This window comes from Clarias gariepinus, chromosome 6 (genome assembly GCF_024256425.1).
Source record: "Clarias gariepinus isolate MV-2021 ecotype Netherlands chromosome 6, CGAR_prim_01v2, whole genome shotgun sequence".
Taxonomy (NCBI): Eukaryota; Metazoa; Chordata; class Actinopteri; order Siluriformes; family Clariidae; genus Clarias; species Clarias gariepinus.
This window is the reverse complement of record NC_071105.1, coordinates 998,238-1,020,962: the sequence shown is the minus strand read 5'-3', so window position 1 is coordinate 1,020,962 and position 22,725 is coordinate 998,238. Positions and strand designations below refer to the sequence as shown.

The 22,725-nt window shown below is 39.8% G+C and overlaps 1 protein-coding gene across 1 annotated transcript in view; it reads right to left on the bottom strand.

Moving 5' to 3' along the window:
- Positions 1-4,009: 4,009 nt before the first annotated feature.
- LOC128526246 (zinc finger protein 850-like) overlaps positions 4,010-22,725 on the bottom strand; it is a 39,938-nt gene continuing 21,222 nt past the window's right edge. Inside the window, exons 1-3 of the mRNA XM_053497901.1 lie at positions 13,197-13,395; positions 7,365-7,422; positions 4,010-6,999 (exon numbers count right to left, since the gene is read on the bottom strand). Of these exons, the coding sequence (XP_053353876.1) occupies positions 5,900-6,988 (1,089 nt within the window). The 5' untranslated portion in view covers positions 6,989-6,999; positions 7,365-7,422; positions 13,197-13,395 and the 3' untranslated portion in view covers positions 4,010-5,899. Of the gene's footprint in view, positions 7,000-7,364; positions 7,423-13,196 lie in introns of the transcript that reaches the window.

The following is a 22,725-nucleotide window of genomic DNA, read 5'->3' as shown; positions in this document are numbered from 1 at the left end:
ACTGAGACACACTCGCTCCTTTCTATTTTTAGGCACATACAAAAAATAATGTGTACTAAAGATAATACTGTATGGTGCCTAAGACTTTTGTTCAATAGAATAAAAAAAAAATGGGGTTCTAACTTTTACACATGACTGTATTTGAATGTATTTTATAGCACCTGTGAGATTTGTTAGTACCTGGTGATATTTGGTGGGCACAGGAGATCTCAGTGGGTCCCAAAGTCTCACATTTAATCTCATCTGTGTTCATTGTAGTAAATTCCCTCGATGTTCTTGCAGAGGTAAATTTAGTATGTGTAGGGAAGAAGACAGCACGGGAGGACTGAACAACTCATATCTGCATTAGAAAGAAGCATAAATAAACAATGGTTCTGTATTTTTCAATTTACTGAATACAGTTCACATTTATCATCTAAAATTCTAAGCTACCCAACAACAAGTGCTGGATTCTGAAGAGGAGTGTACGTAACTTAAAAAAATTATAATTTGAAGAAAAAAAAAAAAAAAAGTTCGCTGCTCCTTAGATTAGGTAAAAATTACAGGAATGACTAAGGAACAGAAAACACCACATAACTTGGAAAGCATAGAAATCATTCATTAAGGAACACAAGCTTCAACAAAGTAAAGTTCCGAACAAATTTCCACTGAGAAGCAGCGATGCATGGTCGACTGATTGATTGGCCAGTGACCGGAACAAGACGTTTTGTAGTTTGATTCACCGTGACTGTTGATTGGCCGTTTACTCTCAGATATAATGATTTAGTGCTGATTGTGCATGAGCTGAGCGGAACTGCAGTAAAAGATCACCCAGCGTCTGCGAACCCACAGCCATCTAGACAGGTGCACAGTCTGTGCTATGTTATGGTATTCTGGAGAAAACCCTGTCATCTTGTGCAGTTGTGAATAAAATATAAAGCTCATTTAACAGTCCAGTTTTATTAAAAACATTTTTTAATTAGGAAAAGGGGAAAAAAACTATTGTCATACATCATATATACCAAATTTTTTTATGTGTTGTCAATTATGTTAATTACTATTGGTATTAGTGAAGAAAATTAAAATTTTTGCATCTCTACTAAGAAGCACTTAAAAAACTAGAGATTTAGATTAGCCAACCTTGCATGATGCCTTGAAACTACTCCTTCCACTGAAACCTTTGATAATATTTTGTGTTATGTTTTTTAATTTTCCTTTCTACCCGTTTTGAACCTAATAGTGTAATGTGGACCCATCTGAAATATATTAACACATCTAAGATTTCATCCATCCATCCATCCAGGACCCTCTGTAGACCAACTAGACACCATGGCAGATTAAGGTATGTTAAACATGCATTATGGCAAATATTCCACTTGTTCAGAGTATAGAGTCCATGATGTTTAATATATTTTTCTTGTTAGTTATAACTCTATTAAAGATAGATGCATCATAAAACATGAAAGATACAGTACAGTGATTAAAATTATTTGGTGGAGAAATTGCACAGCCAAAGCTCTTTCAAAGGAGCACCACTCCTCTCTGCTTCATTTGCTCTCATCAAACCTGAAAGAGCCCTTCTTACAGGAGGCTGACGACTAAAACGAGATGGGCCCCCAGCCAGAAAGAGCAGTTGATCGTAGGGTTTGAGGCAGGCATATGTTTTCAAAGATACTTATACATAGATTGAAGCTAATGAAAAACGCCATCATCAGTCAGATGTTACTGCAAGTCATTTTGCTGAGCCCCTCAGATCCATACAGATCTCTGATCGACAGAACAAACAAATTAGATGGGTTGGGATGTTTAAATATGTTTTCTTTTTCAGTAGAGTGTTCTACTGGGCAGCAACCTAAAAAGAATCTAAAACTTTTCATGAAGTGGCAGTAAACCAGTTTGTAAGTCCAGGAAATGTTATAATTATTTGACAGTAGAGGGGTCCATCTGCATTGCTTCAGGGCAACAATGCATCAGAGAAACTTCATTCTCTGGTTTCAGAAGCCAGTTCAGGACAGTTCTTACATGCTGAATGTGCACTTGGAGGTCAGGGGAATAGATCAGAAAATCATCTATAAAAGTAATTACAGCTCATCTGTACTAGGGCTGGGCAAAGTTCAAAAATGTTTGATACCGGTACCAATACCTTGACTTTGATATCAGCTTCTGAACTATGTCTCTTTCAATATCAATTATGTAAAATCCACTTCTACAAAAAGGAAAATATTATACATGACTGTACTTACATTTATTCTTGTTTTTTAGCACATTTTCTAATAATGAAGTAAAACTTCCATTACTGTGCTGAAGTATTTTTGACTATCTGTACTTTAACTGAAGTGTTTTCTGTATGAAACCTTTGACTTGTACACACTACGTTTTATTAAAAAACACAAAAGTTCGATTTATTTTTATTTTTTTTTTTACTGAGCGTGCTGGAGAAGATGAGGAGTTTCCAACACTCGGTCCTTTCTCTTTCAAAATGCAAAATATCTGGTTTGTTTTGGACACTGACCAGATTAAACTACTTCAGTATTTTGTTAAAGTTTATCTGATAAGAACCACGTTAGTGAACTAAACTTTCCCTGACAGGAAATGAAAACCCGACCGTGGTTCACTAATTAACCAGTAATTACCTGAAAACACACTGTAGGGCTCTCAGTCGGGCTGCGTTCCAAATCAGTCCCGAGTGTACATCTAGTGCCCTACAGAGTGTGTGAGGTAAACAGCACTGTGTTCCAGCCTGTGTAGCGCACTAGCATAGGAAGTAGAAGCCCATTTAGGACTGAGCCACTGTTAGCCGAGTGTAACTTACCTTGAGCTTTACAGCAGAACGCAGTTAATCACCTCAAATACACCCACAACGGATCAGATGGAACTGTGGGGGTAAAACCCTGTCAGAAATATTGGAATGTAAAGATGATTAGTAGAGTCGGAGAGCTCAGCCTCTTCTGTTTCTGTGGATCTATAAATTCGTCGTACCCATCACTAGCTCCTGCCCACGCTTACCACGCATGCGCAGACCCGAAACACGTAACCACGCTGTAGAGCCCCGCCCATAATGCCATGCTACTACATGCTCCTTGTTTTTTTTTCTGTACGTTTTATTGCGCATTTTATTTAATTCTTGTGGTTATTTAACAGTCGAATAGTAGATTAAGATACAACGTTAAATCCGTAAAAAAGTGTAAAGTATTTAGTAATTAGCCATTACATTTGGGGTTGCTTCACTTGCTCAGGTCTAGATGAAAAATGAAAATCAGCTGATGACCTCAATGTACTCAATGACCAGGTTTTCACATATTTAGAGTTTGTCTTTTCTTGTGACACGGCCATATTCCAGGATGCCAAAATTCAGTCAGTTTCTAAAAGAATTGGGAGAATAGTCCACAGAGTGGTTTAGATCTCCTTTCATTAACAAAAGACATCAGGCAAAAGTTTTCTGGAAATTGATTTTGTGACTAATGTGACTAACTAGTGAATATGGTTATTGAGACTATACCGCATACATTTGCCATGGGAATTATAGCTAAAGCCGGGCCAACAAAATATTAATGTGTGTAACTTTTGTTTGTTCAGACAGTGTAGAAGTATCACAGTCAAACTGAACCAATATAATCACCTGTAAACTCAAACTTCTACATCATATGAAATTAAAATGTTATTTCCCCAAAGCCAAACTTTGCTACTTTGACTTAATGCGATTATATCAGGTCAATATTTTACATATATTTAATTGCCTAAAAGTTTATACATTTTTGTATAGCATATTGAGTCCACATAATTTTGTAGTAGGTCTAACCAGACAAAATCACTCTCTAATTTCAAAGCTTGAAATGAGGAGCAGCTAAAGTTTAAATGCTTCTTTTATATTGAAACGTTGTTTAGTCAGGTTGATCCCATTGAGGTAATCCCTTTTGTAAAGCAGACCTGGACAAAATGTGAGCATTGATAAACCAAACTAAGTAAAATACAATGCAAAGAAGGTTACAAGGTTCATTCTACAGTAAAATTCCTACATCAAAGACTTTATTGTGTCTATTTATAAAAAAAAATATTCAAGTAGTTCTGTGGGTGTTTTTTACATGCATAAATAGGGTTTTACTCTTTATGTGACAGAAGTGGTGCTCTAAACTTGCAAGCATTCACATCTTGTTTTGGCTTGAATATACAGTATATCTAACTTAATTCAGCTTTATTAGCTACTTTTTTCCTAATAAATGTAAAACTAATGTACACTAATAACATCATAGAACTAAGGCACTATTCAGAAACAAAGTCTGAAGTGGCACTCAAATTCCGTTGTGTTTTTGTGCAATATAATGACAATACACACTTTTAATTTCTATTATATTTCTATAAAATAATATCTTTCCAATAACACAAACAGTAGGCAGAAAGTAAGACCAGCTAACTCATGTAAATGTAAATCTACTATAAAAGTTGCATTAATGTAATGTATTTTTCCTCAATTCAAAATAACACTGCTACATTATTTTGTTTGTCTACACTACATCATTGTGGTTATTTTGTGTCTCAAACACTATTGCAAACATTAACATGCCTTCATAAATAAGCATCTAGTATTCATGCTTTTCCCCCAATGCCCGATACACACTTATGTACACGTATGGAATGGTCAAAAACATTTCCTCATTAAAAAAAGACTTAGACTTATGTAATGAAACTGCTACATACAGTATGACACAAATAAATAAATAAATAAATAAATAAATAAAAATTTAGGTGGGAAAGTAATAATATACTGACTATTTAAACAGTATCTGAAATGCACATGATGTTTGTCGACAAAAATATGTAAAATATGAAAGTAGCCTGAAATTGCCAGAAAGTTCTGACACAGACACAGGGAAAAACCCACTTTACAATTATTAAGGAAAGTAACTACAATTCCAATTAAAAGAAAAAAAAATTTTTGTAAAGGTTGGTAATTGGCAATAAAATAAAAAGGCGCCTTTTCAAGTCTTAGAAATTGTTCACTTCAAATTTTACAAATAAAAGTTGGAAATACTCAGATAATCCTTTGTCCATTAACAGAACTCATTACTGCATTTACAAAAGCAACTTAAGACACCAAGAAAGGCGTACACCAATAATGTCCAGGGACATCAAAGACTTCTCTGGGCTCGGTATTCTCTGAGATATACAGGGGCACATGGGGAACGTGATAATACACTGGATACGAGTCAACATTTCTAATAGTTTTTGGAAATTATTAGAAACAGCTCTCGAGTTCTCTGGGTCAAAGAGGAAATAAGGCATCCATGCTGTTATGACCACATGGAAGGGGTAAGTTGCACATCTGTGAGGGCACAAATGCAAAAATATGTTCTTCTTGTAGTAACACAGCAGCACAATACCAAACCTCATTCTTCTCAGATTACACATGCAGAGGACGGCTACTACACTGACCTGTCTTCTTTTGAGACTGTGCGGCACATTATGAATCGAAGACCTGCTTAATGTAAGAATATGGAAATCCCTTTAGCTTAACTAGACCAACTGGTCTCTTCAGTGTCCAAATGCTTAAAGTGTTATTAATAGAAATGGTGATGTTACACAGTGATGATAAACAGTCAACTGTTCCAATTCTTTTGGAGGATGTTACAGGCACCAGATTAGAAATGAGTGAATCTATACAAACAATTAAGTTTACATGATAAATCATCAAATAATGAGTGGTTGTTGTATTTTCAATATAGTACAAGGGAGATTTTACAGATGACTTCTTTTTGGTTTCATTGTCAATTTCCATCTTGTCTCAACATTTTTTATATACAATAGATACAACTGGATGGTCATCTAATTAATGCCCCAAATATCTATGAAGTGGTTAACAATAAACATTTTTAATGAACCGAGCTGATTTCCATTATTTTTGAAAGAAACTTGTAGGACATTTTTATTCTTTTTGACTAAAATGTGTCTGTTTGTGTCTCTGAAAGCTCTTTGCTCTCTCCCCAGTGTGAACTCGCTGGTGTCGTTGCAGATTACCCCTCGTGTTAAAACTCTTTCCACATTCTGAGCACTGATACGGCTTCTCTCCAGTGTGAATGCGCTGGTGATTTAAGAAATTCCCACTCTCGGTAAAACTTTTCCAACAGTGTGAGCACTGATACGGCTTCTCTCCTGTGTGAATGCGCTGGTGTTTTACGAGAGTAACTTTCCAAGTGAAACCCTTTCCACACTGCATGCACTGAAACGGTTTCTCTCCTGTGTGAATCCACTGGTGATGTCGGAACTTAACCCTTTGGTTAAAACTCCTCCCACATTCTAAGCACTGATACGGTTTCTCGCCTGTGTGAAGACGCCGGTGTTGCTTGAGATTACTGTGATTAGTGAAACTCTTGTCACACTCGGAGCACTGATATGGCCTCTCTCCAGTGTGAATGTGCTGGTGTTGCTGAAAGTTGCTTCGAACACTAAAACTTTTGCCACATTCTGTGCAGTAAAAGGGTTTCTCCCCAGTGTGAATGCGCTGGTGTTGTTGGAGGTTCCCTCTTTGGTTGAAACTCCTTCCGCAGTCTGAGCACTGATACGGTTTCTCTCCCGTGTGAATGCGCTGATGAATTATGAGATTTCCTTTCTCGGTATAACTCTTGCTACACTTTGAGCACTGATATCGCTTCCCTTCCGTGTGAATCCACTGGTGTCTTTTGAGATTACCCCTCTCGTTAAAGCTCATCCCACACTCTGAGCACTGATACGGCTTCTCTCCTGTGTGAACGCGCTGGTGTTTTGATAGACAGCTGCTTTGTGTAAAACTCTTCCCACACTCTGAACACTGATATAGCTTCTCTCCTGAATGAACCTGTTGGTGTTTCTTTAGAGTTCTTGTTTTACTTTTGCCAGAATTTGGACACTGATGATAATGTTTCTGCATTTGGTTGTAAGAGGTGTTAGTGTGGAAAGTACCAGATGAATCTCTGTAATCACTGGAGCTCTCTGTGGGCTCCAAGTTCTCAGATTTAATCTCTTCTGACTTCAACATAGCTGGATCTGCTGTGGAGTGATATATAAGGATAGATACATAAGGGAAAACATGAAGAACTAGGACTAGGAAAGACAACAAAAATCAATGGTTCACCCATTTAACATTAACAATGATTAATATTGATTAACAATCTTTGATACATTTGTAAAGTGTCATTTAAAGCTACACAAATCTTTTTCTCTCAGGATTGGTAATAATTATTTAATATTCCAAAAAAACAATGTTCAGCTGCTCAGCCACTGAGGTTGCACAATCCAGTGTAGTCTTAGTGTCGGTCCCAAACTAGAATAAATGAGGAGGGTTGCGTCAGAAAGGGCATCTGCATAAAACATGTGCCAAATCAATATGTGGATTATGAAAGAGATTTCCATACCAGATTGGTTGAGGCCCGGGTTACCGACCCTCTTAGGTACCGTTGGTCAGCATGATACCTGTGGAAATTAGGCTACTGTTAACCCAAGAAATGAAGAGAAATAAAGGGGCAGATGTGTCCAGAAGGAGAGGAAAATAAGGAAGGGTGAAAGCGTAAAGATTGAAATAGGAGCTTTGAATGTTGGCACTATGTGGTGAGGGAGGACATGCACCCTAGGTTTCAGAATGAAACAATTAGTTCAATTATTTTTCACACAGAGAACATTTTTCAAATTGACAGAACGATGGTCAAGAGCACACAATTCATGGTATGTTGATTTGACGTCACTCCGTAAATTGTTAATGTACAGGTGTGATGTCAACCCATGCTATTTATAATTTTTTCTACTTAATGATTCTGCACAAACAAAGAAGCAAAGTACAATTGTACTTTTTAAGCAGGTAGCAGCAGAGGATGAGGCCCACCCACTTGACTGCGAGACACTCCTTTTCTATCACACTGGACCAGCTACAACATATCCTTCTGCATGGTAAAGGAATGCAACAGTGAGCCAGTGCAAAGTGCCGCTTTACATTTAAGCATTTGCCAGATGCCTTCATGAATTGCAATTTTATCTACATATAGATATATGTACTATATATACAGTAGTGTTTAAAATAATAGCAGTCCAACATCAGTAAACGGATCAATAATTGTTTTGGGGAGAAATTATATTTCTTTAAGGTACAGTAAATATTTTACCTGTAGGTGTAGTGGAGTAATAGAAAACAACAGACCCAACAGTCATGACTTGCATGCACCTGATTCTGTGTAATTGAATCATTAATTGAAAAGGGGCGTGTTTAAAATAATAGCAGTGTGGAGTTCAATTAGAGAGGTAAATTATTCTGTGAAAAACAGGTGTCAAACTAATTCAAGGATAAATGCAGAAAAGGTTGTCTTGTGCATTTCTTTCTGAAAATAAAGAGAGATGTCTGGGTCGTTCCAGACATTGTTCAGAAGAACAGCGTACTTTGATTCAAAAGTTGATTAGAAATGGGAAAACATACAAAGAAGTGCAGAAAATGATAGGCTGCTATGCTAAAATGATATTTAATGCTTTAAAATTGAGAACAAAACCAGGAAGCTATCAGCAAAAAGCCCCCATACAGTCCCATTGTTGAAAAAAATACATGTGCTGAAGAGGTTACAGTTCGCCAAATAACACACTGACTGGCCTAAAGAGAAATGGTGCAATATTTTGTGGACTGATGAAAGCAAGACACGACAACGACCCCAGACACACCAGTAAGTGAGCAGCATCTTGGTTCCAGACCAACAAGATTGACGTAATGGAGTTACCAGCCCAATCCCCAGACCCTAATCCAATAGAAAACTTGTGGCCTGACATTAAAAATGCTGCTTCTGAGACAAAAAAATGCTGTTTCTGAGACAAAAAAATGCTGTTTCTGAGACAAAAAAATGCTGTTTCTTGGGCTGGAATACCTGTTCAAATGTGCCAGAAGTTGGTTGACTCCATGCAGCACAGATGTGAAGCAGTTTTCAGAAAGCATGGTTATACAATTAAAAATTAGTTCAGAGATGCACAAGAAAGATTAAATTCACCACTTTGTAAAGATGAGTGATGACACTGCTATTTTTATAACAGACTAATATTTGTTTTTCTTCACTTTCTGTAAACTAATAATACATTTAGGACATTTTTCTTCATGTTGTGATTCAGAATAGAACGTAAGTGTCGATGTTGCACAGCCACTGTTCTGTCAATCCATTTCCACCCTACCTGTCATGTTTTTGCTACATGAGGGTTCTGCACATGCAGAGACTGAAAAGCTTGCAAAGTACTTCATTCATTTTGTTGATTATTTAATGGGGGTCTATCAGAGTATGCTACCCATGAACTCTCAAATAAATATGTCATAATTAAGGATATATACGTGATCCATTTACTGTTCCATAGGGTTCTCTCACTCTCAACATTTTGCGAAAAGGCAGCACAATTTGTGTTTTACTGGTTGTAGGAGAAGAATTACAAATTGCGGCTTCTCTACAAATAAAGCATTAATCATCATCAAACAATACATAATTACCTATACACACTGTAGTTTCTTAATCAGGCTGCGTCCCAAATCAGTCCCGAATGTATCTCTAGTGCCCTACATAGTGTGTGAGGTAAACAGCACTATGTTCTAGTGCCCTACAGAGTGTGTGTGAGGTAAACAGCACTATGTTCTAGTGCCCTACAGAGTGTGTGTGAGGTAAACAGCACCATGTTCTAGTGCCCTACAGAGTGAGTGTGAGGTAAACAGCACTATGTTCTAGTGCCCTACAGAATGAGTGTGAGGTAAACAGCACTATGTTCTAGTGCCCTACAGAGTGTGTGTGAGGTAAACAGCACTATGTTCTAGTGCCCTACAGAGTGTGTGTGAGGTAAACAGCACTATGTTCTAGTGCCCTACAGAGTGAGTGTGAGGTAAACAGCACTATGTTCCAGTGCCCTACAGAGTGTGTGTGAGGTAAACAGCACTATGTTCTAGTGCCCTACAGAGTGTGTGTGAGGTAAACAGCACTATGTTCTAGTGCCCTACAGAGTGTGTGTGAGGTAAACAGCACTATGTTCTAGTGCCCTACAGAGTGTGTGAGGTAAACAGCACTATGTTCTAGTGCCCTACAGAGTGTGTGTGAGGTAAGCAGCACTATGTTCTAGTGCCCTACAGAGTGTGTGAGGTAAACAGCACTATGTTCTAGTGCCCTACAGAGTGTGTGAGGTAAACAGCACTATGTTCTAGTGCCCTACAGTGTGTGTGAGGTAAACAGCACTATGTTCTAGTGCCCTACAGAGTGTGTTTGAGGTAAACAGCACTATGTTCAAGTGCCCTACAGAATGAGTATGAGGTAAACAGCACTATGTTCTAGTGCCCTACAGAGTGTGTGTGAGGTAAACAGCACTATGTTCTAGTGCCCTACAGAGTGTGTGTGAGGTAAACAGCACCATGTTCTAGTGCCCTACAGAGTGAGTGTGAGGTAAACAGCACTATGTTCTAGTGCCCTACAGAATGAGTGTGAGGTAAACAGCACTATGTTCTAGTGCCCTACAGAGTGTGTGTGAGGTAAACAGCACTATGTTCTAGTGCCCTACAGAGTGTGTGTGAGGTAAACAGCACTATGTTCTAGTGCCCTACAGAGTGAGTGTGAGGTAAACAGCACTATGTTCCAGTGCCCTACAGAATGAGTGTGAGGTAAACAGCACTATGTTCCAGTGCCCTACAGAGTGTGTGTGAGGTAAACAGCACTATGTTCCAGTGCCCTACAGAGTGTGTGTGAGGTAAACAGCACTATGTTCTAGTGCCCTACAGAGTGTGTGTGAGGTAAACAGCACTATGTTCAAGTGCCCTACAGAATGAGTGTGAGGTAAACAGCACCATGTTCTAGTGCCCTACAGAGTGAGTGTGAGGTAAACAGCACTATGTTCTAGTGCCCTACAGAATGAGTGTGAGGTAAACAGCACTATGTTCTAGTGCCCTACAGAGTGTGTGTGAGGTAAACAGCACTATGTTCTAGTGCCCTACAGAGTGTGTGTGAGGTAAACAGCACTATGTTCTAGTGCCCTACAGAGTGAGTGTGAGGTAAACAGCACTATGTTCTAGTGCCCTACAGAATGAGTGTGAGGTAAACAGCACTATGTTCCAGTGCCCTACAGAGTGTGTGTGAGGTAAACAGCACTATGTTCTAGTGCCCTACAGAGTGTGTGTGAGGTAAACAGCACTATGTTCTAGTGCCCTACAGAGTGTGTGTGAGGTAAACAGCACTATGTTCTAGTGCCCTACAGAGTGTGTGAGGTAAACAGCACTATGTTCTAGTGCCCTACAGAGTGTGTGTGAGGTAAGCAGCACTATGTTCTAGTGCCCTACAGAGTGTGTGAGGTAAACAGCACTATGTTCTAGTGCCCTACAGAGTGTGTGAGGTAAACAGCACTATGTTCTAGTGCCCTACAGTGTGTGTGAGGTAAACAGCACTATGTTCAAGTGCCCTACAGAATGAGTGTGAGGTAAACAGCACTATGTTCTAGTGCCCTACAGAGTGTGTGTGAGGTAAACAGCACTATGTTCCAGTGCCCTACAGAGTGTGTGTGAGGTAAACAGCACTATGTTCCAGTGCCCTACAGAGTGAGTGTGAGGTAAACAGCACTATGTTCTAGTGCCCTACAGAATGAGTGTGAGGTAAACAGCACTATGTTCTAGTGCCCTACAGAGTGTGTGTGAGGTAAACAGCACTATGTTCTAGTGCCCTACAGAGTGTGTGTGAGGTAAACAGCACTATGTTCTAGTGCCCTACAGAGTGTGTGAGGTAAACAGCACTATGTTCTAGTGCCCTACAGTGTGTGTGAGGTAAACAGCACTATGTTCTAGTGCCCTACAGTGTGTGTGAGGTAAACAGCACTATGTTCTAGTGCCCTACAGAGTGTGTGAGGTAAACAGCACTATGTTCTAGTGCCCTACAGAGTGTGTAAGGTAAACAGCACTATGTTCTAGTGCCCTACAGAGTGTGTGTGAGGTAAACAGCACTATGTTCTAGTGCCCTACAGAATGAGTGTGAGGTAAACAGCACTATGTTCTAGTGCCCTACAGAGTGTGTGTGAGGTAAACAGCACTATGTTCTAGTGCCCTACAGAGTGTGTGTGAGGTAAACAGCACTATGTTCTAGTGCCCTACAGAGTGAGTGTGAGGTAAACAGCACTATGTTCTAGTGCCCTACAGAATGAGTGTGAGGTAAACAGCACTATGTTCCAGTGCCCTACAGAGTGTGTGTGAGGTAAACAGCACTATGTTCTAGTGCCCTACAGAGTGTGTGTGAGGTAAACAGCACTATGTTCTAGTGCCCTACAGAGTGTGTGTGAGGTAAACAGCACTATGTTCTAGTGCCCTACAGAGTGTGTGAGGTAAACAGCACTATGTTCTAGTGCCCTACAGAGTGTGTGTGAGGTAAGCAGCACTATGTTCTAGTGCCCTACAGAGTGTGTGAGGTAAACAGCACTATGTTCTAGTGCCCTACAGAGTGTGTGAGGTAAACAGCACTATGTTCTAGTGCCCTACAGTGTGTGTGAGGTAAACAGCACTATGTTCTAGTGCCCTACAGAGTGTGTTTGAGGTAAACAGCACTATGTTCAAGTGCCCTACAGAATGAGTGTGAGGTAAACAGCACTATGTTCTAGTGCCCTACAGAGTGTGTGTGAGGTAAACAGCACTATGTTCCAGTGCCCTACAGAGTGTGTGTGAGGTAAACAGCACCATGTTCTAGTGCCCTACAGAGTGAGTGTGAGGTAAACAGCACTATGTTCTAGTGCCCTACAGAATGAGTGTGAGGTAAACAGCACTATGTTCTAGTGCCCTACAGAGTGTGTGTGAGGTAAACAGCACTATGTTCTAGTGCCCTACAGAGTGTGTGTGAGGTAAACAGCACTATGTTCTAGTGCCCTACAGAGTGTGTGAGGTAAACAGCACTATGTTCTAGTGCCCTACAGTGTGTGTGAGGTAAACAGCACTATGTTCTAGTGCCCTACAGTGTGTGTGAGGTAAACAGCACTATGTTCTAGTGCCCTACAGAGTGTGTGAGGTAAACAGCACTATGTTCTAGTGCCCTACAGAGTGTGTGAGGTAAACAGCACTATGTTCTAGTGCCCTACAGAGTGTGTGTGAGGTAAACAGCACTATGTTCTAGTGCCCTACAGAGTGTGTGAGGTAAACAGCACTATGTTCCAGCCTGTGTAGCGCACTAGCATAGGAAGTAGAAGCCCATTTAGGACTGAGCCACTGTTAGCCGAGTGTAACTTACCTTGAGCTTTACAGCAGAACGCAGTTAACCACCTCAAATACACCCACAACGGATCAGATGGAACTGTGGGGGTAAAACCCTGTCAGAAATATTGGAATGTAAAGATGATTAGTAGAGTCGGAGAGCTCAGCTCATCAATCAGCAACACTGCAGCACGGCTTCTTCTGCTTCTGGGAATGTGTGGAGGAACGAGACCGAAACGCTCACAGCGACACCTACTGGAGGCTTGTACATTTACTCCCATTGTTATTACCAAAGACGGTGGTTTAAAATCGAAGCCAAAATCACTCTGACGCCCTCTAGTGGCTACATTTATGATGTAATTACTTATAATACTGTAGTGGCTAGATGTGGTACAATTGTTGTTGATAATAATAATAATAATACAAATCAATGACAGATTGTCTCTCTTACACATGTACGCATTGCATAAGTCTTAAAATCTTTTTATATTTTCAATTTACAGTTGTTTTTATCTTGTTTTAGAAAACGTTTCTAAGCAAACATTGATTGGTGTATATTAACACCAATCAATATTATATATTAAATAGTATAAACTATCACACTTATACTGTAGTCTAATACATGATGCACTAATCTCCTGACTATCTCTAAAATAACTTCAGATCATCACATGTGCTGGTGTTTTTAAGTATTCAAATAAATTCTCATGCAGCAGTATGTACAGTATAGACTAGTGCATGTATTATTTTGCCTTTAGTGTAAGCTGTACTACTGTGTTCTGAATCTCCATCACCCTGTTGTTTGCTTCTCCTACAGTTTAGTCATTTCAGTACAGCTCTGTCCTCTTATGAGTCTGTTCTCACTTACACCTGCTTGTGAAAATGCCTCTATTTTGCACCATTTTCTTATTCAATACAGATTATATTACAAAAACCTAAGTGAAAAGTAGAATCTGCACTTGAATTTCAGCACTTTTATAGTATTTGTGTTTTACATCAGAAAGATTAGACATGTGAGGAGTATGAGTCATTCTGTTACCATTGCTTCAAAAATAGATGAAGAATGTTGTAATCAGCTGGTTAGGTACGTTCTAAAACACACACACAGTAATTTATTCCTTACATTCATTGGTATTTATTACATATTTTGTCAGTTAAGGCAAGCTAAATGGTATTGTAAAAAAATTAATAAATAAATACAGGATGAACATAACCATAAATAAAAGAGTGTGATGTTTCCCGGCAAACACTGAGGCAGGCCAATCATTGAAGTCATGTGACTATATGAAAATAAAGCATATATTGCGTGTAATATGACTATGGGTTTATTATAATTATTAATATATTCAGTATGTTTAAAGAGATGTACATCTATTTACAGTGCGTGCACTTTGTTCATGCTCACACTCTTATCTGGATTAGAGCCGAATTCTAATCAGCAATAATTTTCTTTGGTATTAAGTAGCATTGTGCTAACTCTGATTCCTTTGTTAACATCCCATCCCTTACAGAATTGTCTTACTAGACAACTTTAGCATTTTATTATAGTGAGAAATATGCAATACCAATTTTTATAACTATACATCTAATCTGAGAATTTTACATTTATTGCAAGAAAATGTCTTTTGTCTGTATTTCCTTATTAAATGTATAAATGTACAATACATTGCCAAAAGTATTGGCTCATCTGCCTTTACATGCATATAACCTTAAGTAACATCCAATTCTTGATCCATAGGGTTTAATATGATGTTGCAGCTAACCTGCTGCAGCTCTTCTGGAAAGGTTTTCCACTAGGTTTAGGAGTGTGTTCATTTGGAATTTTTGACCATTCTTCTTGAAGCACATTTGTGCACTGGTGCGCAGTCATATTAGAACAGAAGGGGCCGTTCACAAACTGTTCCTAGAAAGTTGGGAGCATAAAACTGTCCAAAATGTCTTGCTGTATGCTGAAGGATTAAGAGTTCCTTTCACTGGAACTAAAAGGCCCACAACCTGACATAATAATCCCCCCCCAAACTTTACATTTCCAGCCTCGTCCATTTTATTGCCAGACATAGTGTCCAGTGTCGGCGTGCTTTACACCACTGCATCCGATGCTTTGCATTGCACCCGGTGATGTAATGGCGATGCAGCTGCTCTGCCGTTGAAACCCACTCCATGAAGCTCTCTACACACTGTTCTTGAGCTAATCTGAAGGCCACGTGAAGTTTGGAGGTCTGTAGCTATTGACTCTGCTGGAAGTTGCCGACCTCTGTGCACTACTGTACGTGTCTCAGCACCCGCTGACCCCACCCTGTGATTTTACGTGGCCTAACACTCTGTGGCTGAGTTGAAGTCGTTCCCAATCGCTTCCACTTTATTATATCATCACTAACAGTAGACTGTGGAATATTCATAGTGAGGAAATTTCACAACTGGACTTATTGCACAGGGGGCGTCCTATCACAGGACCACGCTGGAATTCACGGAGCTCCTGAAAGCGACACGTTCTTTCACAAATGTTTGTAGAAGCGTTCTGCATGCCTAAGCGCCGGATTTTATACACCTGAATTTAATGATTTGGAGGGGTAAGGGGAATACGTTTGGTAATATGGTGTATGTAAATGAATGTCCCAAAAACTAACCATTAACGTCATTTAATTATTTCCCCAAATTATTTTTTGAGTCTATGAAGTGGTCATAATTAAGCATTTAGAATAAATATCTTTAATTTCCACTTTTCCAATTTCCATAAATTTCCAATTTAGTTTCTTAGTTGAACTGCACCAGGTTCTTATTTTCACTGTACGAGTGTGTCGCTGGAATACTCTTCATGTCCTGAACCTCTTGCCACACTCAACTCAATTACTTGCGAGTGTGAATGCGCTGAGATTACCACTTCGCTTGGCAGTACGAGTGTATCTCTCCAGTGTGAATGCGGTGATGTACTCTGAGTGTGTGCCTTTAAATAAAAGTCTCCTGCCATGACACTCGCTGATACGCGCTCTCCTGTGTGAATGCGCTCATGTCTTACGAGACCGCTACTCAGAGTGAAACTCTTTCCACACTGCGAGCACTGATGCGGCTTCTCTCCTGCATGAAAACGCTGGTGTCTTATGAGAGTACTGCTGTCAGTGAAACTCCTCCCACACTCGGGGCAGAAGTGGGGTTTCTGTCCAGTGTGAATGCGCTGGTGTATTTCAAGTGTGTCCTTTCGTTTAAAACTCTTGCCGCAGTCCGCACACTGATACGGTCTCTCTCCTGTGTGTTTGCGCTGGTGCTGTCGGAGGTGACTTCGGGTACTGAAGCTCTTCCCACACGCTGGGCAGTAATAAGGTTTGTCTCCGGTGTGAGTGCGTTGGTGTATATGAAGTGTGTCCTTCCGTTTAAAAGTCCTCCCACATTCCGTACACTGATACGGTCTGTCTTCTTTGTGGATACGCAGGTGCATTCCCAGCGTACTGCTGCATGTAAAACTCTTCCCGCACTGCGAGCACCGGTACGGCTTCTCTCCTGTGTGAATACGCTGGTGTTTTTTAAATTCTCCACTCTCAGTAAAGCTCTTCCCACACTCAGGGCAGTAATAGGGTTTCTCCCCGGTGTGAGAGCGCTGGTGTATGCGCAGCAAGCACTTCTGATTAAATGTTTTCCCACAATCTGCACAGTGATACGGTTTCTCCCCTGTGTGAACACTTTGGTGCATCCTCAGAGAACTGTTGCTGCTGAAGCTTTTTACACACTCCAAGCACTGGTACGGCCTCTCTCCTGTGTGGACACGCTGATGTCTTTGGAGAGTGCGCTTTTGTGTAAATCTCCTTCCGCACTCTAAGCACTGATACGCCTTCACTCCTGTGTGGATAAGCTGGTGTTGTTGAAGGTTACCCTTTCGCGTAAAACTCTTCCCACATTGTGGGCACTGATATGGCCTTTGTCCAGTCTCAACAAACTGGTTTTTTTTGAGATTTACAGTTTCACTGAAACTCTTCCCACCGAAGGCTCTGTAAGAGTTGTTGGTGTGGGAAGCACTTGATGAAATTTGGTGAGTAATGGAGATCTCTATGGGTTCCAATTTCTCACATTTAATCTCACTGGGATTCATCCTAGTTGGATTTCTTGATGTTCTTGCAGATGTGAAATTAAGACATATAGCCAAGAGGACAGCAGGAGGAGACAGGACAACTCACACCTGGAGCAGTAGGAAGCATAAATGGTTAATTGGTCAATATTTTCAACATACAAACTAATATAATAACGTGAAACTCAGCGCTACACATCAGCTGTATACTGTCTGACAGCTGTTGCATTCTGAAGATAAACAACGTTGGGCAAAGAAAAACAGTTGCTTCTAATCAAGTGGAAAAAGCAGGACAAATCTCTAACTAAACCAGCATAAAACAACAGATCGTGCAAGAAACTGAAGACTGCTGATGAGGAAAATGGTTATTACAGCTGCTATCACCTGCCTTGTATTATTATCAGAAGTATCTGTATCAGTTCTGTATCAGATCAGATGGGGTACTGCCCAGACGACAGTTTTAGGGTTAGTTATGTGTAATGCTGTATAATTGGGGTGCAATGATGCATCATTGCAGAATACAAAATTGTTTTCTTAATTATGATCGAATCCAGTTGCTCCAGCTGAACCAATCTAAACCAGGACCTGACTGTGCAAATCTACAACTCGGGAAAAGAAGATCAGTGTATTGTTAATGCTTTTCGGAGCATGTGTGCAAAGAAAGCATTACAAAATTTAGATGAAGCAGTCTCTATTTTTGGCCCTGGGAACCAAAAAAAAGATCATGAGATCCACTCATTAGCATATACAGTAGGGCCCGCGAGATGCCACCTCAAAATTAATGCATTGTTCAGTAACAGGCAAATTTAGCCACATTAAAAATGAAAGGGCACAATACATTTTTAAATACTTGCAGTACTCATTTGTCACACTTAATTCAGATCATCATTCAAATTTTTATATTACACAAAGTTAACCCGAGTGAATACAAACTGCAGTTTTTTTATCATTTCATTTATTAAAGGGAAAACCTGCCTGGCCCTGTGTAAAAAAGGTGAAGGCCATTGCTGACCACTGATTGAGATGACCATAAAAAAACTCAAAAACCCTACAGTGTGACTGAATTAAAAGAAGAAGAGTGGGCCAAAATTCCTCCGCAGCAATGAGAAAGACTCAGTGCCAGTTATCACAAACGCTTGATTGCAGTTGTTACCACCAAGGGAGGCACAACCAGTTTTTAGGTTTCGGGGGCAATTACTTTTTTCAGGTAGGCTTGGACAGGTGGGTTTTGTTTCCTTAATGAATTAAACCATTTAAAACCTGCTTTTTGTATTTACTCAGGTTATCTCTGTGTAATATTAAAATTAGTCTGAAGATCTGAATCATGTAAGTGTGACAAACATGCAAAAATAAATAAACAAATAAATAACAAAAAGAACATGTTCCAATGGGTTTGTTTAAAAATTAGAGCTCGGCGAGTTAATTGATAAAGCAATTTAATCAATCTTCTGTTATTGTTCTGAGCGGAAGGATCAGTTTTTCATTTACAAGTTACTGCTTTTTGTATATAATGACAACGATTAACAATTTCGCATTTTAGAAAAGTACACTTTATACAAATATACATCAGGTTTTTCTCAGGTGGCCAAGTTTCTTCTAAACGACAATTAAGATCATTGAAAGATTTGAATTTTAAACATGTTACAGATACTTTAACATAAAAGGGAAATTGTATTTAGCAAATGTGCTTCTTTTTCATCCAATTCAATTCAATTTTATTTGTATAGCACTTTTAACGATTTACATCATCACAAAGCAGCTTTACACAATCACAAGAATTAAGTTTCCAATAAAATATAAATGTGTATGTATATTTACAAGAAACGAAGCATGGACCCTGAGTGGCATGTTGTGATATGATCCTGTCTAAAGAGTTCACTTTTTCACTAGGTCAGACACTTCTTAGCCACAACACGTTTCGTTAAACATAGTTAAAGAAAGTAATCATTCTGTTAATCATAATTATAAAACAGACAATAATCAGCTGCAAACACGCACTCACACACAAACACTTAAAGGGAAACGCTACACTGTTTAACACTACACAGTATGTGTGAAACAGCACTATGTTCTAGTGCCCTGCAGAGTGTGTGAGTTAAACAGCACTATGTTTTAGTGCACTACGGAGTGTGTGAGTTGAACACCACTATGTTTTAGTGCCCTACAGTGTGTGAGTTGAACACCCCTATGTTCTAGTGCCCTACAGAGTGTGTGAGTTAAACAGCCCTATGTTCTAGTGCCTTACAGAGTGTGTGGGAGGTAAACAGCACTATGTTCTAGTGCCCTACAGAGTGTGTGAGGTAAACAGCACTATGTTCTAGTGCCCTACAGAGTGTGTGAGTTATTCTAGTGCCCTACAGAGTGTGTGTGAGGTAAACAGCACTATGTTCTAGTGCCCTACAGAGTGTGTGTGAGGTAAACAACACTATGTTCTAGTGCCCTACAGAGTGTGTTAAACAGCACTATGTTCCAGTGCCCTACAGAGTGTGTGAGGTAAACAGCACTATGTTCTAGTGCCCTACAGAGTGTGAGATAAACAGCACTATGTTCTAGTGCCCTACAGAGTGTGTGTGAGGTAAACAGCACTATGTTCTAGTGCCCTACAGAGTGTGTGAGGTAAACAAGCACTATGTTCTAGTGCCCTACAGAGTGTGTGTGAGGTAAACAGCACTATGTTCTAGTGACCTACACAGTGTATGTGTGAGGTAAACAGCACTATGTTCTAGTGTCCTACAGAGTGCGTGAGGTAAACAGCCCTATGTTCTAGTGCCCTACAGAGTGTGTGAGGTAAACAGCACTATGTTTTAGTGCCCTACAGAGTGTGTGAGGTAAACAGCCCTATGTTCTAGTGCCCTACAGAGTGTGTGAGGTAAACAGCACTATGTTCTAGTGCCCTACAGAGTGTGTGAGGTAAACAGCACTATGTTCTAGTGCCCTACAGAGTGTGTGAGGTAAACAGCACTATGTTCTAGTGCTCTACAGAGTTTGTGTGAGGTAAGCAGCACTATGTTCTAGTGCCCTACAGAGTGTGTGTGAGGTAAACAGCACTATGTTCTAGTGCCCTACAGAGTGTGTGTGAGGTAAACAGCACTATGTTCTAGTGCCCTACAGAGTGTGTGAGGTAAACAGCACTATGTTCTAGTGCCCTACAGTGTGTGTGAGGTAAACAGCACTATGTTCTAGTGTCCTACAGAGTGTGTGAGGTAAACAGCACTATGTTCTAGTGCCCTACAGAGTGTGTGAGGTAAACAGCACTATGTTCCAGCCTGTGTAGCGCACTAGCATAGGAAGTAGAAGCCCATTTAGGACTGAGCCACTGTTAGCCGAGTGTAACTTACCTTGAGCTTTACAGCAGAACGCAGTTAACCACCTCAAATACACCCACAACGGATCAGATGGAACTGTGGGGGTAAAACCCTGTCAGAAATATTGGAATGTAAAGATGATTAGTAATGATGTCACACATGACCCGATAGCGCTGAATCGTGTTGAACAGAAGGGGCGCGTGTCGGTGCCCTGGATGTCACGTGACCAGCGACAAACGACGCCGCGCGTTTGCCTGAATCACGTGACTGATTGTCTCAACTGGCTTATTAATTAGAATGAGAAAGTTTTTTATTGACAAGTACATTTGTACGTACAAGAAATTGTACGTTTTAGTGCGACAAAAAAACCCTTAAGATTTAGGGCTAATACTCATGACTCATTATACTCATTAACGGCTCGTTACTACAGGAGTTATTTCTGAGCGGAGTCACCGAGAAAGAGCAGGACTTCTTTTAATTTAAAGCAATCTGAAGTAGTTTCTACCAAATAAGGTGTTCCTGTAATAAATTGCTGTATTATACTCTGGGTCTTTTACTCTTTTACTTTTAGAAAGTGGGTTTGTATTTTTAATTAAAATGTTCCGAGATGTTAGTTATGTCTACAAACCTTTGTGCAGTAGATTTTTTTAAACAACATAAATAACTAGGATTGCCGTTACAGTGAGTCATTAATTCTAGGTTAAAATTAATATGACTGGGTATAGTTTTAATTTATAAGTCTTTAAACATGCATCTTTATCCTCTTTTGTTTTCATCAAGCAGATTCTCCACTTTTTCCCTCCAAATGTGAAGTGTCTGCTATGCCTTGCTCTCCATGATGAGGGGATACCAGGCAAATTTGTGAAAATGGAAATCTCCAGAACAAGCCACACAGATAAAGTAGGGCCTTGACTAAAACACTACAGTTATGATCATGTCTTTATTACAATACATTCACCCAGATGTTCTCTAGATGTCCAGAAGCTTGTTGTGGATGAGGCTCGTATCAACGTGATTGTGAAGAACTCTCAATCATTAAGAGGTGATTGAAGATGAGGGATTCAGGAAGTTCGTCCATGTTTTGGATCCAGTCTACACACTCCCAACAGGATAGGTATGTGTTGCAACGCTAGAAATAATGGTTCTTGTTCTGTGGCCAGTCATGCTGTTTTCTAGGTTCTACAGGCACTATGGTGGAGGAGAGCCGCCTGTGGCAGTGAGTGTGTCAACAGACATGTGGACACCCATCAATGTGAAGGCATATCTTACTATAACAACTCATTTCATCAATGATGACAAACTGATGACCATTTTGCTAGTTGTGGAACATTTTTTCAGAATAAAGTACTGGCTCATTTTCATCAAGGCTCAGTGGAACTCTCAAAGGAAAAAAACAGGTGTCTCGCTCAAAGTTTATCCCATTAATGAAGATGCATCATGTATACAGTGTATACTGGCAGCATGCAGTGATTAAAACTGGCAGATAACTAAGGCCACTGAGTCAGGGACACCGACACACTGATACACTGACAGAGCAAATGAGGCAGTCAAGAGACTGAAGACTGATTGTGAAAATGTAATGACAAGGCCACATGGTTATGTTTAAGGAGATACCCAGCTTTCATCAGCTGGTGTGGACACTGCTCTACCAGGTACTTTGGGAACTAAAGCCAGTTCAGGCAAGGTTTATTCCTATAGCATAGCTCTTATGTTTGCTAAAAATTACCTGTAAACTTCTTTTCTTTTACTCATTTAAATAGGTGGTGATCTCTGGCTTCTGTTTAAAAGAAGTTTGTACCAGAGCCAGGTACAGAGAAAAGCACCAGCAGATTTTACTCTGGTGGTGCAGCAATAACTCCGAGATAGGAACATTGCAAGAACAGAAGATCCATAACAATGCTGGAAGGAACAAACAATTGGGCCCCCATTCGTACCAGGTGGCACTCCGGCCTCTTCAGTTCCTTGTGAAATGGTGGGTTCAAAGACAGATGTCTTAATTCTTAATGTCTTAATCCTCATCAGTTAAACAACACTACACAAGCACTGTAATTTTGTGTCTGTATTTTCAGCTACACGCACACATTTTCTGACATCGTACCGCTTGCAATGTTCGGGATTATTTGTTATATAAAGTGTGTTCACTAGATGGCAGCACAATGAGCTCTTAACTGAGGCTTAATGCATTGCAGAAATACTGTATATAT